General features: G+C 45.2%; 2 protein-coding genes across 6 annotated transcripts in view; one reads left to right on the top strand and one right to left on the bottom strand.

The window, feature by feature from the left end:
* The window catches only part of CTNNA2 (catenin alpha 2), a 1106640-nt gene that overhangs the window by 716756 nt on the left and 371582 nt on the right, over window positions 1–18302 (top strand). The window lies entirely within an intron of this gene.
* On the bottom strand, window positions 14922–17493 carry LRRTM1 (leucine rich repeat transmembrane neuronal 1). 3 transcript variants are annotated; one of them, XM_032880686.1, is made up of 2 exons: window positions 17032–17493; window positions 14922–16916 (listed from the first exon to the last, which is right to left on the bottom strand). In XM_032880686.1, exon 2 carries the CDS (start codon window positions 16855–16857, stop codon window positions 15292–15294), a length of 1566 nt encoding a protein of 521 aa, XP_032736577.1. In that variant the 5' UTR covers window positions 16858–16916; window positions 17032–17493; the 3' UTR covers window positions 14922–15291. The 3 variants fall into 3 exon arrangements, with proteins under 3 accessions (XP_032736577.1, XP_032736578.1, XP_032736576.1); XM_032880687.1 differs by having other exon boundaries at window positions 17183–17493; XM_032880685.1 differs by having other exon boundaries at window positions 17187–17493.

Here is an 18302-nt window from a genome sequence, read left to right as displayed (position 1 = left end):
ACCTTCTTTTTCAAGTCCTCTCCCCAGTTCCCTGAATCTAGAAAGCCCTTCCTTTTTGCTGTGTCCTCAGAGGACTTTTATCCACTTGCGTTATATACATCCTTTTTTTGCCTTTAGTTATCATCAGATGTGTGGATGTTGTACCTGTGCTATGAGTCTGTAAACTTTGAGATCAGGGCCATGTCTTACTGCTTTGCTTCAGTGATGGTGCCCAGAAAGTAAGTGAAAGGAATTGATGAAAATGAGTTGTCCCCTAACCAAGAATGGTGCATAGTGGAAGAAATGTATGCCTGATGCATAAGTATCTTAGTAACATACACAATGAAAAGAAGATATCCTGGGACAGCCCACACTGACAAACATGGGTGTTAAGGTCCATGAGTGTTCTAGCACCTTCTGGTGGCAAGAGGAAGAACCGCAGTGAGCTGAAGCCGTTGCCAAAGCTTTGTAGATGTCTTTAGAATTTGAATTGGATATTGCATCATGGTGAAAATTTGAATGAGTAGAGGAGGAAAGAGAAAAGAGAGAAGTCAGGGGCATAGGGAGGAAGATAGAAATGACTTCAGGCTCCTGCGGATTGGTTCGGACAAACCAGGAAGACCCCCTAACAGTGCCTTATGTTTTCACCAAAACTGAGAATTCATAAATTGCTGTCAGCTATATTGTATGTGATTCCATCTAGTAAGGTCCAGAGTTTGAATTCGAGTTTTTTGCAAACAGCATCGCGAAGGAGACTCCACGGTGTACACAGTCAAAACCTACTCCAGTGGTACTAGGTCTGTGTGAAAGGAAAGTAATGAGGAGGAGGAGGAAGTGGAGAAGGAGGAGGTGCTGATCCCCAGAGTCCTGAAGGCTGAAGCAACATAAAATGCTATGCCACAGAAAGAAGGGCACAGATTTTATCTCATGATGTGTGCTCAACTCACACCTCTGATAAGGTATAAATGTAATCTGTGTTAACCAGGTCAAAGTTCAGTGCAATATAAAGGCATTCATTGCATTTATTTAGTGCTTCAGTCCCTTTGAGAACACAGCTATGTGGGTTTAGGAGAAAATTTCTTAGTTAATGACTTAATCACCTCCTCAGGATTCAATCTTGATACTCAAAGCATTTTCTCCACTAAGCCTGTTTATGTTGGAAACCTCCAAGCTCATCTTCAGCCTTCTGCCCTGAGTTGCTGCCCAGGATCCCCCAGTGAGAGTGTCAAGAATGAGGGGTATTTACCTGAAGGTGAGACAAATAGTTGAAACCCCGTGGCCTCCTTAGCATAGGGATTGAAAAACCTCTTAGCGATCACCAGAAATTTATGTTTGCTGTTGGAAAATTGCTTTGGGAAATGATGTGGATCAGAGAAGTAAATTTTCTGTCAAGATAAACTTTAGTAGTGAGCAAAGCAAAATTTGGGGGAAAAAAAGGATCCCTAGGTGTTTTATCTCATTTTTATTAACATTCTGTAATATTTACCACAGCCGTTCTCTGTGAGCCAGACTGACAGTGGAAGCATTGAACTACAGAGAAGATTCAGGAATTTCTCTAGAGAGGTTACCTCAGTCTCATTTTACAAACAGAAGCTGCTGATAACAGATGTGCTTCAAAAAGCTGGCAGCTTTTAAAAGAATTAAGGTGAAACATAAAAGCCCTAAAACCCCACCAAACAGAGACCAGGAATCCACAGCCTCTAGACTGGCCCAGACTTTTCACTGTTTCCAGAAATTGCTGTTATGCAGTCTGTACAGACGGTGGAGTGCTTGGACTAGCAAGGGAGGGGAGGGAGCTTGGCAGGGCACCAGCTCTGAGCACGATTCTTCTTTTCTTTTTCCCAAAGAGCTGAGCCTGGTAAAAAATAAAAACACAAACAGACCCTTTCCCTCTTTCCCATCTGCTTTCATCCCAATTCTTTGGGGTTGGTAGCCCTGGGTAAACCGGCAGAGCCCAGCAGGCTGCTGGCTGCTGAATGTGTTGCTGGATTTTGCTGCCGTTCAGGGCTGCTTGGCCTGGGGTCCAAGAACACTGAGTCTCCTCAGCCCGCAGATAGGGGACCACAGCAGTCCCTGGGGCATGGGGGCTCCGAGAAGCAGCACTTGCAGTTCTGATGGCGTTCACATGAGGCAATAAGTGATTACAACTGAACTGAGGTTGACTTCTGCCTCCATCTTCCAGTGGAAGCCTCAGTCCAAGCTCTCTGGAGATGGAGCAGTCTATATGCTGCTGACGAGAGGCATCATGCTCAGAAAACGAGGACTGGGGGTTGACCTGTTGGCAGATCTGGGAAGAACCATTGTATTGAAAAGAACACCCCCACCCCCACCCCCAAAAAAGGTCAATTACCTGAGACAAGTTTTGGAGTACCACTGTGGCAGGGATCTTTATAAGCTCCTTCTTAACTAAGTATTGCAGCTGACTTTAATAGAGAAGGTACTATCTCTCCTTCTTCCCACTTATTACAGTTGCTAATCTATACCCCAGCCATCTCCTCTGTGGAGAAAATTTTTACTTACTAGTATAATGTTCTTTTTAAATTAACCTTGTGTAGCCACTTTTCAGAATCCATTTCCAGAAACTAAATGTCCCTGATGCCTTTCAGTCCCCAAGTCTATTTAAATAAACATAGTGCATAACTCTACCTTGGTGACACAGGGTGGGAAAGAACATTACTTGAGAATTCACTATCTACCAGCATGTGGTGGACACAACACACATGATCCCTGATACTCTTCCCAGGAACCTGTGAGGAAACCAAATGTATGTCCATTTTAGAGACGTGGACACCAGGGTTCATAGAAGTGAAAAAAATGACCTGCCCAAAGGCCATTTGGTCAGACTCAGCATCACATGTTGAGGGACAAAGCCAAGTGAAATGAGGGCCCATCCCTCAAGGAGTAAACAGTTTAGCTGCCTCCCTGCTACATATGCTCTAGACAGAGGAGTCAGGAAGGACTTAATTCAGAGCAGTGACTAGTAGGGATGTTTGTGTCTCTGGAGGAGAGTTTGAGATGTGGTTCTCTAAAGTCATACTGTGTGGGTGGCCACCCACATGTCCCCACCCCTCTCTTCTGTCCACTGGTTCTATCTTTGCAAAGCACCTCAAAGCCTTTGAATTTGTCACTTTACATTATCTCATTTAATCCTCACCAGATCCTGGGGAACCAGGCTGTGCATGGATTATTTTCTGAATTGTATAGACAAGGGAATTGAAGTTCAGAAAAGGTGGTGATTTATGTACATCAGTAAAGGGCAGAGCCAGGACCAGGATTCTGTCTGTTAATTCCATACCCATTTCCCCCCTAAAATATCATAAAGCCTCCAAATAAAGACAACTCTGGGAGGTGTTGAGTGCAAGAGGGGTTGATAAAACCAAGTTCCCAAAATGGTATGCTGCTGTTCAAATAATCTCTAAATTCTAGTTTTCACTGTCAAAGAACCCAGACCTCCTTTGACCATCTCAAAGTCTTCAAATGGTGACCTGAGGTATTGCTTTAACCTTTTACTATTATCTCTTCCCCATGTTAATCATTGTCTATCTCAGTGTTTCTCAATTTTTTTTTTTCATTATCTTCCACTTAAAGAGATTCTTTTACACATTTTTTCCTGGTTGCCTCTTCTAAAATTTTAATACCAGACATTTATCCTATATCTGTTTATGTACTCTGTATGATATCTTCACCTCTCAAGAACCTGTCTTTACCTCTCAAGAACCAGTCTTTATCACCTTGGTTCAATATTGCCCCCACTGGGAATGCACAGTGTAACTCATAACTATGAATTCAGTTAAAAGAAGAAAAGGGAGGAGGAGGAGGAGGGGTGGGTAGGGGAGGGAGGGGGAGGAAGAAGAAGAGAAAGGGAAGAAGAAGAAAGAAGAGAAAAAAAGTGAATGAGGAGGAAGGAAGGAAGGAAGAAGGAAGGAAAGGAAGGGAGGTAGATGGCTGGGAGGGAATAAGATGGGAAGAAAGAAAAAAAAATCAGCGAACAGAAGGTGGTCCTCAATTTCCCAATGGGTATCGCTTTTCCTGGGATATAGATTCATGTCTTGGGGTTTCACTTTGGCCAAAGTATCCTTAATATGCCTGTTCGAAGCAGGGGCAGAGCATTCTTGAACCATTCTGTGAGTGACACACAAGGAACAGACAGTGGTTTCGAACAGTCATTGCTCAGTATAAATTCCCTAGTTACAAAATAGTGCATACCCTGGGACCAAACCTGGTCTCTGTCAGTGGTGTTGGTAGATCTGTGAGGAGGGTGGAACCTTTCCTTGGGGGAAGTTTGATGATTTCACCATTTTACCTGCTGATAAGCAATAGTAGAGAAGAATGTACTGGAAATGACTCCTACCCACCCCACCCCCTTAACTCCACACCCTGCCTACTAAATGAAACAACTAAAAGGAAAGCCAAAAATCACTGTTACCTTTGAGAAAAGAAAGGCCTGGACAGGGACTTTCCCTGGAGCCAGCAGGAAACTACTATCAAAACTGAACTCAGACTCAGCCTCTTGACACATGAGCTCCTCTCCCAGAAGAGAGTCCTGCTCATATGTGTCTCATCCTGTTACATTTGCTTGAGCAACATCAAACTGTAGCTGTTAGTACACAGAGAAAAAACATCCTTAAATAAACACCAGCAAATCTGTTACATCTGAAGATGTATACGTAGTATCCCGGGGGCCAGTATGATTTAATATTGCTGGTATTAAATGAGAGTTTGGAAACTGGATAACAATTGTAAGCTGTGTAGTAGCTTTCCACCTTCAGGAAATGAGTACACAGAGCAAACAGCTCTGATGTATAGATGAGTTTTGCTGGTGGTCAAAGACTCCTAAGAACAATGCTGGCCATCAGCCATTAGCCTTCAGCTCATGTGCAAACTGGAAGATGTCACCACACCTGCACAGGTCCACAGAGGTGCAGGCCCATGCACACACATTTTGCAGAGGTGGGTACATTCACCAGGGCTGCCTGACATCGGTGGCAAAGAAAAGCCAGTTCACAACCAGAACAAAGTCAAGCAGGAGTGCAGAGGCCAAGGCCTGAGCCAGTTGCAGAGCTATGAAAGAATGCTTTCCGGACTCTCTCCTCTGCCTCCTTATCTTTTTCTTTCACACCCAGTGCTTGCAGGAATTCAGATTTTTGTGTATCATCTTATCACAGAAGGAAAAGGGGGTTGTATGGCTTTGGAGTATAACAGTCCTTCCTGGCCATGTGACCTTGTTTTATTTATCTTTTATTAACAATATAAAATAATATAAAGCAAAAAGAAACAAAACAAAATGAAACACAATCCTTATCTAGCACCTACCACCTACCAGGCACTGTTCTAAGCACTTTACAAAAAATAGCTCATTTATTTAATTCTCAATACTACTTTACTTAATTCCTGCAACAATCCTGTCCCCATTTTCTAGATGAACAAACTGAGAATCAGAAAGGTTAAGTAACTTGCCAAACTTATTTGGCCAGAATTTGAACCCAAGCATTTTGTGTCTGGAGTCAAGTGCTTGACATGCCCTGCTATGGGAAGTGACCTTGGGCCAGTCATTGGACCTCTCTAAACCTCAGTTTACCCATCTGTAAAATGAGGATATTAAAATACTTCTCTGGACAAGGAGAGGTGAAGGTGTATTGCAGGGCTTAACTGAAGATGGTAAAGACTTAGCAGGTTGCCAGGCACCTAGTAAGGAAAATATTTTAATAAGCACTTACCAGGGGGAGGGTGGTGGTTGCCTTTTATACATGAAACAGGATAAAGTGGAAGTCTCTGCTACACACTTGGTGAGTCTAGTGGGTCTAAATTTGTAGCACAGTCCTCTTCCTAAGGCTTCTTCTTCAAGTTCAACTGTTCTGTTGTTCATTCAACACTTATTTACTTAATCCCTGCATAAGGAACATTGTGCTGCTTTGAGTGAATGAGTTGACCAATGGAGTTGGAGTTTAAAAATCTGAGTGGTATGTTACCTTTTGTTCAATTTCAGTTACAGTGTGGTTTCTCAGGACTCTTTTTCCCTAGAGCATGTTTATTCTTTTCTTTTTGTAACTTTATGATTTTTGAAATAGTGTGCAAAATAGGATCAATAGGAGAAACTCAGATAAAAATGACCTGGGTGGCGAGCAAAGGAGTGAGGCTGAATTCCAAAAAGGACCATTATTTTTAGAATAAGATACACACAACACACACACACACACACACACACACACACACACACACACATACTTAGCTGCAGGGAAATAAGGATTTTACCACAAAGGCAATCACTATGGAGCAGAGACAGTGAGACAGAATCATACAGTATGTGGCGGTTCTGCAACTGAGAGACAAGTGACAGGATTGGCGTGGCCATCTGGGGACACATTGTTGCACTGGCCCATTAGTTGTGTATCACTTGACTTTTTCAGACCTTTTCTGTGGCAGACTAATGCAGCTTTTACTTGCCACTGACTGAGCCTTCTCCTTTTTCTCCGGGCTGCCTACAGTATCTCAGAGATAGAGGTCCCTGCTGCATGTAGTTTGCAAATCTGAGAATTCTTCATTGAAGATAAACACAGTGATGGTGAACACCTAATAATACATGATTTTTAAAGAAAACAGAGATAAAGTATGCTGCAAGATTCAGTCTTCATCCTGGCTTTATTTTAAGCCCTTAAACTATTGGCAGATCTGGTCTTACACATGAGTGATGATCTGCTTTGTTTCATTTGAGGGGAACAAGGGAGGATCTCTCGTCCAAATATACATCATCCAGCTGCTTCAGTTCTTGAAGTTCTAGCACTGGAGCAATTTCTTTATTATTTCCCCCAAAGATCCTTTTTTTAAGCACGCATGCGCGCACACACACGCACACACAGTTATTACCATCCACCCATCCATCTATCTATCAGTCCATCCATCCATCAGTTTTCTACTGGGACTTAGTTTTCACATTCTGTAAAGTGTTGGTAGCAAAGAAATGGATGGCAGCAGTTGAGTGGAAAGGGAACTTTCAGTGCTGGGGTATTTGGAAAGAGTTGGCATCTCTTCGGATGTCTCGGAGGCATCATAGAAACTCCAGGGACAAAGAAAAGAATGTCAGGCATGGGCAGGGGTGGGGGCAACGAAAGGGACAGTGGGGCAACTATGATGCCATTCCTTGTCATTGCTGGGCTCCAGTAGGGGAAGGAGAGGGTGCAGAAGCATGTGTGCAGTGTGTTCTCCAGGACTCTTCCTGGAAGACTTATTAATTGATATGTCAAGCAGGGAAGGAAAGGGAAGTGTTGGAAGAGGAAGGGCACATAATTTAGAAGAGGCATTTCTGGGTGTCAGGCCTGGCAGTAACCTTGACCTCGTGCAGGCTATTTAACCTCTTGCCATTGGAGTCTTCTTGTCTTAAAAAAAATGGGACTAGTTTGTGTCTGCCTTGTGAGATGGTTGGGAGAATTAAAGCAAATAAAATAATTAATTGTAAACAGCACTTTGTAAATTATGGAGTGCTCCAGGACAAATTGCAAGTCCATCAATGCTTACACATCTTTTTCAGCCCTACCAGGTGCAGTCAGGTGGGGACTCCTCACTTGGCAGTGACCCTGTCCAGCCTGGCCACCAGCCACCATGTATAAAGAGCTGCAGTCAGACCTGTGGGTACAGTCAGTCACTGAGCTGCACCGGTTTTGATTCTTGTGACCCTCTAGCTTGCTGCCTGTCAACTTTGGCTGACCTTTGCAATCACCTGGAAACTTTAAAAAGTCTCCACACCAAAGCCACACTCCAGATCAATTAAATCAGAATCTCTCGGGGAGGGAGGGACCCATGGCATCTGTGTCCATTCAAACTCCCCAGTGGTTCCAATGTACAGATTTCTCCTGGCTGAGCAAGAGAAAGGAGGATGCAGCTAGACGATGACTTCTTTTTTCTCATCAAGTAGGGGAGAAATGGCTTCCCAGCATCACATTAGGAAGAAGAGAATAGCCAACGTGGTAGACGAGCATAAAGAAAGAAATGACTAAAAATGACTAAGGAGTCGAGTTGGTATATCATAGCTACTTAAGATATTTGAGTAAAATAATTCCCTCTTGATCTCCCCCCCCACTCCCCTCCCCCACCTCTGCTCACCTGGCCTTTTACTATTCTCCCATCTCCCTCTTTCTTTCCCTCCCACCTCTTCCCATGTTACAAAAGGGCTCTCAATTCCAATATTCATTGTAACTGCATAGAATATAGTAAGTTATTTTAGGAGTCCTGTACAGATATTTTTCTGTACTTCTTCCCTACCCATTCCATTCCTACCCCACCCCACCCCACCCCACCCCTGCCCAGTGGTATTCATCAGCCTTGGTTTTTTTTTTTTTTCTTTTGTTACTGGGCCTGCTTCAGAGTGCATTCCTATGCCTCCGATCTCACGTGTGGGTGAGTGTGAGTGAGTCCTTGCTAGGATTTCCTTTTATCTCTTCCTGCACATTCTGAAACCCTATTTTCCCACCCACACATGCTTGTGCTTTCTCATCTGTTTTCCAGCATCCCCACCTCCTCTCTGAAGCCCTGGTCTCGGTGATTTTTTATCTACCTTTTCTCATTCATATGTAGGCAAGCTGCTGAATCAGAATATCTGGGTAATGGGAGTTGGGGTGGGGCAGTGGAATTTGCATTTTGCGGTAGCCTAGGGCCCCAGAACTTGAAGGGTTCTTAGTGAACACCCGGATGAATCTACCTCAAGGCAAAGAGACAGAGACTTAGCACAGTAAGATGATCACCAGATGAACCCAAGGCACGTGAGTAACAGCACCAGGTTTAAAGGGCCCAGCTCCTGAGTTATGGACCATAACCTTCCAGAACAGTCGCTTGCCCTGGACTGCAGAAGTGTGGTGATTCACCAGGGCCAGTAAAATGTGAATTGCCTTGTTTTTAAATGAACTCTCCAATTCCCTCATAACGTCCTATGTCTATAACTTCATTTACCTGCGTTGCTCTGTCCCCCAGTGCATTTCCATTTGTGATGCCTGCGTCTCAGAACATCCTGTTTCTAAGGGCTGTGATCATTTCCCCGATTCAGAATATATCCACCCTACTCACTAGACAAAGCACATCGACTTTTTTACAGGGAAACCCATTCCCACCTTAGAGACATTCCAGGCTTGGTTGGAGAAAGAGAAAGCACAAACAGGTCGGCTGAATTAGTTCTGGGAGGAATATCATGTTTCTCATTTTCCTTCTTGTTAAGTAAATATCCACTGTTAACTTGATTTTTTTTTCCTGTTTCCTAAATGAGGTATTGCTAAGAAAAAGTAGGTCAATTGAGGGTTCTGACAAGTTTCGTCCCAGTTAATTTAAGTTTTGCCATATGTTCTCTGAGAACCATGTGCTAACTACAGGTCTTCTCGCTGATTAGCAACCAACCTGAGGGTTTTTAATTTAGACTTTCAGTTTTCTGGCCAAGAGAGAGGAAGATTAAAAGAGAATAGATCTGGGCGAATCAAAACTTAACTCATCAGAAAGGCTATTTGATGCAAACCTTGAGCATAATATGTTGGTTTAGACAACCTCATTACTTTGAACCGTGGAGCAGAGATTCTTAACCTCAGCACTCTTGACAGTTTGGAACAAACCATTATTTAAAAGAGGTGCTTTCTTGTGCATTGTAGGAAGTTTAGCAGGATCCATGACCTACCCACTAGATGCCAGTAGACCCCACCACCATGCATGGAAAAAAAGAAAAATGTTTCCAGACATCACCAGTTGTTGAGTGGGTGGCAGATCTGCCCGTAGAGACATAGTCCTTTTAATGACCAAGAAAGAAATGTGAACAAATCCTCAACAAAAATATGTGGATGGATGCCTATACCTTATTCTCTTTGGGTCTAAAATCTTCTAGATAGAGGTTGACTGGGTGATTAACTGGACAGTTCTGTTTCTGGAAACCTGTGAGAGGTATCCTCTGTTGACAGAGTCCTGCATTAGCCAGTTAACAGAGGCTAGAGCAAGCAAAGTCACCATGAAAATTCCTAGACTCAGACACTTGTACCTACATCCAACAAGAACATGTAACCATGTGCCCTGTGCCCCAGCTAGTGCTAGGCTCTGCTGGATGGAGGGGTGGAGGGAGCAACTGTTCAAGGAAACAAGAGATAGGGTATAGAAAAAGGCCACTGGACCTGAATACTAGTGCTCCCTGTTATGAGCTGGGTGACTTCACACAAAGCACTGAACATCTCCATGCCTCAGTTTCCTTGAGTATCTCTCACATATCAAGACCTAGCCAAAGGCTCCCATGCCCCATAAATTTTATTCCTTCCATCTTGTTTACATCTCCGACTAAACCTTAAGGATGTAGTGGCCAGGTCCTAGGCTTGTGAGCAAAAAACCAGAGACCTTCAGAAACTGGGTCTACTGAGGAAGGCCAGAAAATGGTTCCCAGTCACAAGTTAAGAATTTTGCCACTTGGGGGTCCCTGGGTGGCTCAGAGGGTTAAGCCTCTGCCTTCAGCTCAGGTCATGGTCCCAAGGGTTCTGGGATCGAGCCCCACATTGGGCTCTCTGCTGAGCAGGGAGCCCACTTCCCCCTCTCTCTCTGCCTGCCTCTCTGCCTACTTGTGATCTCTCTCTGTGTCAAATAAAAAAATAGAATCTTAAAAAAAAAAAAAAAGAATTTTTCCACTTGGATCCCTGGGGGAAAAATAAGAGTAGAATATTTTTAATGGAGAAATAGATTTCTTAACCTTGAGATGGAACTTATTAGTTAGGAAGGTACTCTCAAAAGAATGCATTGACATTTGCTGGCACTTACCAGTAGGTAGCAGGCTTATACTCTCCTATAGCATGAGGAGCTCAAAAGATCCCCCAGCTTGCAAAGCATCTACCAACTCATTGCCTGATCCCTGACAATACCATCATCCACATTTACATTTTAATTGTGATTGATTTTATCAGGTCCTTTCCTGACTAACAGTTTGATCATGGAGGAAGAAAGTAGGAGGGTAATTAATGCTGGAAAGTACTTATGTAATGTAATCATGTGTGTGGCTATATATGTGGTTATAGGAATATGGAAATATGTGCATATGTGTATGGTTATATCTGTGTTGTGTATGTAAAATGTGTGTGCATGTCCCTAAACTTCTCCTAAATATATATAAAGATTAATTAATAAAAATTAAAATATAAACTTCTCCTAAAACATGACTGTTTAACAGTCATATTCCTGCTAATTCCTCATTACTTGTTATTCCATCAGTGACAAAACCCAAATCAACCAACATAACTGCTTATCTAGAGGAGATAATTGATGCTTATTTTGACTACCCTGCAACATTATAATACCCATTCTCCAAAAAAGATATACATTCTGGCCTTTTGATAATGTTCTGAGAGAGGTATCCAGTGCCTTTTATTTTACCAGAATATGTGACCCACCAGTGTCCCCTTCTCTGTGGTGATGCCAGATAGAATAGGCACCAAACCTGATGACGAGTTGATTAATGTAACCCAAAAACACAGGTGGCCCCTGAGCACTCCTGTGATCTGGGTATAGTTGCTTATGAAACTGGAGAGGAGCACCATGTGGCGTTTGCCCCTCTAATTACTTACACATACTCAGAAATGTGTTGTTGATGCTAAGTCATACCAAATGTCTGCCTTCCTGCAGGCAGGGAGGAAAGGTAAGGCACACTAATATTTTGAGGAGCTTGGGAGAATATTAAAAATGGATTTTAAAGAATGTTTCCTTTTGCTGGAATACTCTTTTTTTCTGATGGCAACTTACAGTCTTGGGAGCATGGGTTGTGCTCGGGACTGGGCTTGGGACTGGACTTCTCAACCATCATGGCTGAAGTCTGAGTATCAGGGGTTGCCTTTTCTCTAAAGGAAGGCCAAAGCATTCTTTAACATGCTCCCTCTGGCACAACCTAAAAGACTACTGGGTCTAAGACTGGTGTGAGAGTGTCATTTGTCATCAGAAAGGACTTTTTTTTTCCTATATAAATATTCGAAAAACCTCTATGCCATGGCTGAACTTTAATCATCTGGGAAGGTACTGCAAATGGGGGGTTAATCCATCACAGTGCCCAGGAAGAGACGTGAATTGTGGCCTTAAATTCTTTTCAGATAGCACAGGATAACGATATTAGCACCCTCTGTGGGAAGAACACATAAAAAGGATACTATGCCTTTAAAAATTAGATTCTCTTTTAAATGTTCAGTACTTGGCTTAGAGGGGTCAGAACAAGTTTCTTGAAGCTTAAAGATTAATTAATTTGTGAAAGAAAAGATTTCAAGTGCCACAAAACCTTCGTTAAAACTACTGATTTCCATTATCCTTCTCTTTCCCCACCCCGTCTTTCTCCAAAGCAAGAGGTGCATGAGCATAAAATGATGTGAGCTACATTCCTGTTTGTGTAGAAAACATATTTGCTACAAAGACACACGATGCAAAGTTACACAGACACACAAAGTAAGAACATAATTTTCTATGGCTGGCATTTGCTCTCCAGTTACCAGATTGCAGATTCCTCTTTACAATGATCTTTCATTAGATGTACGTGCACTTAAGTTCTACATATGTGATACTTAGTCATTTGGTTTGGGTTGGGGGGGGTGTGGCCAGCATCATAAAACAAAGCACAATTATTCTCTGGCTTTTTCTCATGACCACATTGAAAAAAGAAGAATGAAAGGAAAAAAGGTCTTGGGTATAGGAGATAAACTCTACAGTCTCAAATATCTGTATTTCTGGGGGTAGGGGACCTGTGGTTCTGATGTTTGCCAGAAAGGATTTGCTTCTAGAAGCTTTCCCTATAAGCACACCAGCACACAGTCCTTAATGCACCAGGGTAGAAGTAGCCTTTGGCACTTGATTCCAGTAACCTTCCTATGAGATTAAATCAATGGTATCCAAGGAACTTTCTTTCAATTGCACAGTTTGGGATTTTTTTTTTTTCTTTCCAAAAAGGGCATGTTGGTTTCTAGAGACCCTTTACTCAAGTTTAATTACAGATGGCACACCCCTAAGCAGACCTTGTTCCTACTGCTCCTGCCCCCTGAGTGGTATGCTATTTAAAACAGCAGCTCTGAATTGTCATGCATAGGCTGAATCCAAAACCTTCTCAAAATTATCAAATAAAGCACCTCTCTTCTCGCCTAAATACATGATAAGAGCATGGTGTCTGTCATAATGTCATGTTTTAATTAGAAACAAAGAAGATGAAGTCTTCTGGTCAGGAAAAATGAGCTGGGGTGCATATGCATGCCTGTGTGTGTGAGAGAGAGAGAGGGGGAGAGAGAGAGAGAGCACGAGCGAGCTAGAGAGGGAGGGAGGAAGGTGTTAAACTCTACTCTCAAGGTTTAGCATCTTAGAGACATTTGCAAAGTATTTCTCTGGAAAGGGCCCCTTATGTGCAGTATTATTAGGCAAATGGATTTCTCCCTAGGTAGAAGAGAAACCTACTACCAGTCCTCAGCCTAAGTAAACCTCCTGGTGATGAGATTCTGCATTTCAAACAGCTGATTTTTCCTCTTTAGGTAGGTGGCTAGAGGCATTTGCATTTGAGAGATGGTGGTATGTGTGTGTGTTTTCCCCTTCCCTCTCCCTACTATGTGAACGTCTCGAAAGAGAGAAAGAAAGAAAGAAAGAAAGAAAGAAAGAAAGAAAGAAAGATAGATAGATAGATGGAGGGAGGGAGGAAGGGAGGAAGGATGGATAGATAGATAGATAGATAGATGCCAGGTTATAGGATCTTTCAGAAAGGTGAGCACCTGAGTTTGAAAAAAGACTTCTGGGCATGGGTATTGGTTCGGTTTTCACCATCTGCTCTCCATCTCCATTTATTTCCATCATACATTTGCTTAAAGTGTTAGCGAGTGAAAGACCCCTCCCATCCAACACACAGTACTCCTCCCTCTTTCCCTTCCCTTCACCCACCAACTGCTACTACTCTTTAATTTAGTTCAGTAAGCAACCTAAATCTCAATGATGGACCTGGAAACCTGTGAAGGGGTGGGAAGAAGCAGTCATTGATCCCAACACAGAGAAAAGTAAAAGAGCTCAGGGAAAGCAGGCATTACACAAAAGGGCACTCTGAAAAGAGGCAGCTTTTCTGTTCCAGGCTAACAAATTATTCCCGTCTCTGTAATATTTGAACACAGGGTCAATGGTGATCTTCCCCCATCCCACCCGACCCCTATTGCTTCTCTACCAAGTCTGCCCCTAAAGTCTCCTGCTAGTTACCCAGTAGGCATTCAGCCAGAGGATTTTTCTCACTGTTCCCCAAAGTAACTAGGAGTGTGCTGTCACTACTGAGGGCCTAAGCTTGCTGCAGTCTTAGCAATGTGCTCCAGAAAGCACAGCTTTCATCTGCCAGCATTTGGATTCTGTCTTATTCCTCTTCCTCCCCTCAGTCAGATCTTGCTGAACAGGAGCTGAGGGTCTGTCTTTCACTTGGGAGAGTACAGAAAAGGGCACAAATGCTACCCCTCTGGTGAATCAGAGGCATAAGAGAATTATGAACCAGTGACATTTGGGGGTGAGACTTTGAATTGATTTGAAAGATGGTTGTTATATTAAGTGCAAAAATGTTTCTTGTTCATAGGACAAACAATCCGACACTGCCTTTTAAAAAGCTATTTGTAATGATTCCTGCCTTCAAGGCTAGGCAGTGATGCTCAGTCCTCAGTTCCACTTTCACTTGCGTTACCGTGACTGCACCGCACTCCCCTAAAAATAATACGAAAGGTCTTGCTTTTTCCCCCCTCCAGTCTTTAGTCATATGGGGATAAATCAACCTCATGAGCTGTATTTGTCCTTCTTAATATTTCAAATTGAGTCTACTATGCTCCTGAATTTCTGGATTTTCCCTCTAGCCAGTGCGCCCCCCCCGCCCCCCCCATACACACACACACAGGGAAGGACGTTTTAACTGTTGCTTCTCTTTTAACACAGGTAACAATTCATTTAGGTTACACCAGTCTGTAAAAACTGTAAATGCTATTTTATTTTAAACATTTTAGTTTACAAAAAAAAAAAATCAATGATTGGTACCTTTTTACACTCTCAGATTCCTGAATATGGACAGATCTTCAAAGGAAGGAAGGAGTTCTCATATGAAATTTAAGATAGACTGTCCTGAAGGTTGTGGGGTGGGGTTTTTGTTGTGTTTTATTTCGTTTTTGTTTTTAAGACACAATAAAGCTAAAATGTCAAGTCTCTGGGAGATATCCCCTTACAGTTTCAGTCAAGGAGCATATCAGAGCACAGACAAGGAGACCCCAGCCTGGCGCTGGCCAGCCGCCCCAGCTGCCCAGGCGTATTTGGTAGCGCACGGGTTGAGAGCCACTGGGACAATCACACCTCGCATTCCCTTGCGGGCTGCTGGTGGCAGGTACAGGATCCATACTCGTTGATGATCACCAGGGCTCCCTCAATGTGGTTAGGTTTGTAATCAACGTAGTATTCCTGGGCAGACATGGCAGCCATCTGATGCATGGTCTGTTTCTGCTTTTGCTTCCTGCGCTGCGTGACAAAGCACTGTCTGAGCTGCCTGAGACTGGCTGGGAAACACTTCCAGGAGACATAGAGCACCAGGACCACGATGAGGAAGGAGAAGATGAGGGCCATGGTGCCTGTGACCACCTTGTGGATCTGCACAGCGTTCTCGGCATGCTCGCCGCCAGGGAGACCCACGGTAGCCGGCTCGTGCGTGCCGTCGAGCTGCCCCTCCCTTTCGTCAGCGAGTGTGGTGGCCGGGCTGGCCAGGAGCCCCAGGTCACTGTGGTTGGTGACGGCTGAGAGCAGGTGGCCGCTGGTGGGCTCGGCATCCTCGCACAGGTGGAAGGCGTACACGGCGTCTAGGACGTCCTCGCCCTGCGCGTACTCCGGGCTGGCGCACTGCAAGTTGCCATCGTAGCGCCCCTGGAAGCTGCTGAGCCATGAGGCTAGGGCGCACACGTTGCGCCCACAGTCCCATAGGTTCCCGGCCAAGGTGATGCTTGTCAGCGATTTCCAGGAGTTGAGGATCCGGGGCTCGATGTAGGTGAGGCGGTTGGAGTCCAGCTGCAGAGTCTGCAGGTGCGGCACGGTCTCGAACACATGGGGCTCCATGTACTCGATCTCGTTGCCAGACAAGTCCATTTTCTCCAGGTTCCAAACCCAGTCCAGCGAGCTAACCACAATGGCCACCTTGTTCCTCTTCAGGCAGAGGGAGTGCAGGGAGATGAGGCGTGGGAAGTGGGCGAAGTTCACCTTGACCAAGTCGTTGTGCTCCAGGTGCAGCTCGGTAAGCTTGAACAAGCCGGCGAAAGAGTTGCGCGCCAGACTCTTGAGCTGATTGTATCCGATGTCAAGAAACTTGAGGCTGCGGCAGTCCTGGAAGATACGTACCGGCACGAACTGGATAGCGTTGGACCGCATGTGCAGCGTGGTGAGCTTCCGCAGCCCATGGAAGAGGTCGGGCGCCAGCGCCTGCAGCTTGTTGTACGAGAGGTCCACGCTGCGCAGGTTGGGCATGGGCCGGAAGGTGGTGTTGGCCAGTTGGGTGATCTGGTTGGAACTCAGTGTGAGTTCCTTAACTCGGCGCAGTTTCTGAAAGGCGTCCCCCTGCACCGAGCAGATGTGATTGTGATCCAGATAGAGCCACGTGAGCTGCATTAACCCCGTGAACTGGCCGGCGCGCAGCTCCGAGAGGCTGTTGTAGCGCAGGGACAAGCCCAGCAGGCCGGACAGGTTGTGGGGCGCCTCGGTGAGGTTGAGCGCCTCGCAGTACAGCAGCCGCCCTTCGCACCGGCACAGCTGCGGGCACCCGCTGGGGGCGGCGGGCAGCATCTGAAAGCAGGCCCCCAGCAGACACAAGACCACCCCCGAGGGCCTCCTCAGCAGCCAGTATAGACAGAGACCGAGCAGCAGGAAATCCATTAGCGAGAATCTTTCCAGAGAGGCTGGAGAATGTCCATTGGAAGCGCTCGGTCAGAAATCTACATCATATTTTATTCCAAGGGAGGGGGAGCGGGGGAGGGGGAGAAAAGGGCAAAATCAAATAAATATATTGAAATAAAGAAGGACCCCCCCTCCCCAAAGCCACACGTTCACCTCTAAGCATGCAGAAAGCTGGGCAGCATAGAAAGTTCACAGCCACGGAAAGATCAAAGAGATGGTGATTTGGTCCATGTTAGATGCTGCAGCAAAGAAAAGGGAGGAAAAAAAAATCTTCGGGAAAGAATTTAATTAAAAAGTGTCTTACCCACCCTTTTCCAGAGAGTGACAACCTCCATTCAGCTGCTCCCTTTGTGTGCAGACTAATTATATGCAGGGCGAGAGAAGACCCCTCTGTGTTTCCGAGGCAGCCCCGGTCCGCGGCCGGCGGATCTGGCAGGCGCACAATGTCTCACTTTGCTGCTCGGCTCTGGGCTGCAAGGGCGGCTGGCGAGGCGGGGAGGCGACTTCTAGGACCCGCAAGTTTCCCAACTACGTGCCGGCGCCGGGCTTCGCCTTCCTGCCGCTGTCCTTTCCCTCTGCAGTTCGGACTGTGACGTTGTGGGAGAAAAAAAAAAAAAAAAAAAACAACAACAACAAAAAAAACACTCCAAACTCGGGGCTCACGACTCCCCTGGATTTGACAGTCTGGTTAATGTCCGTCATTGGAAAGGACCACTGACCGGCGCCACCTTTTACTCCGCGGAGACCGCCTGCCATTCGCGCCCGGGGCGGCTGCGGAGAGCCCGCTCGCTCATGCTTTTCGGGCGGCAGGGAGGTGCGGGAGGCGGGCGGCGCGGGCGGCGGCGCGGGGAGCGGGGAGCGGGGAGCGGCTCCCGGCTCCTTCCCTCCGCCAGGCTGTGCGCGGCGCGAGCTTGCACAGGCACCTACTGCTCACTGAGTGTCGTAAGCTGCTCACGATTGTGCGTCTTCCCGGAGCACCTCAGACATGGGCAGATTGAAAAGGGGTGGGCATAAAACCAACATTTTACCGAGCCACTAAAGTAATATATGTTCTTTGATGAAACGGAAAACACATTCAGCTTTTTTGTCCATATTTCAAAAGAAGGGGGAGAGGGGATGTAGATGTGGGCTAGCATCGTCAATGACAAGATATTTCCAAGCAGGAAACTGAAAGATTCTATTCTCTCCCCCTTTCCTTTTGGGGATGTTTCCCCCTTCCCCCCTTTAAAGCTGTCTACGTGTAAGAGACACGTAGGAATCTGTAGAGAAATCAACATTTGGTCCTTTGCTTTAGAAAAGCAACTTGAGAGAAGATAGAGTAAAGCAGTGATTGTGGGGGCTTGGCTAAGATTTTTTTTTTTCTTTTCCCCTTTCCTTACAGGCACTGGAGTTCTGCAGTCAGCCAGCCCTTTTTAGTGGTAGAT

Source organism: Lontra canadensis, unplaced genomic scaffold, assembly GCF_010015895.1.
Source record: "Lontra canadensis isolate GAN:19392208 unplaced genomic scaffold, GSC_riverotter_1.0 scaffold71, whole genome shotgun sequence".
NCBI classification, from domain to species: domain Eukaryota; kingdom Metazoa; phylum Chordata; class Mammalia; order Carnivora; family Mustelidae; genus Lontra; species Lontra canadensis.
This window is presented reverse-complemented; position numbering and strand designations above follow the sequence as displayed.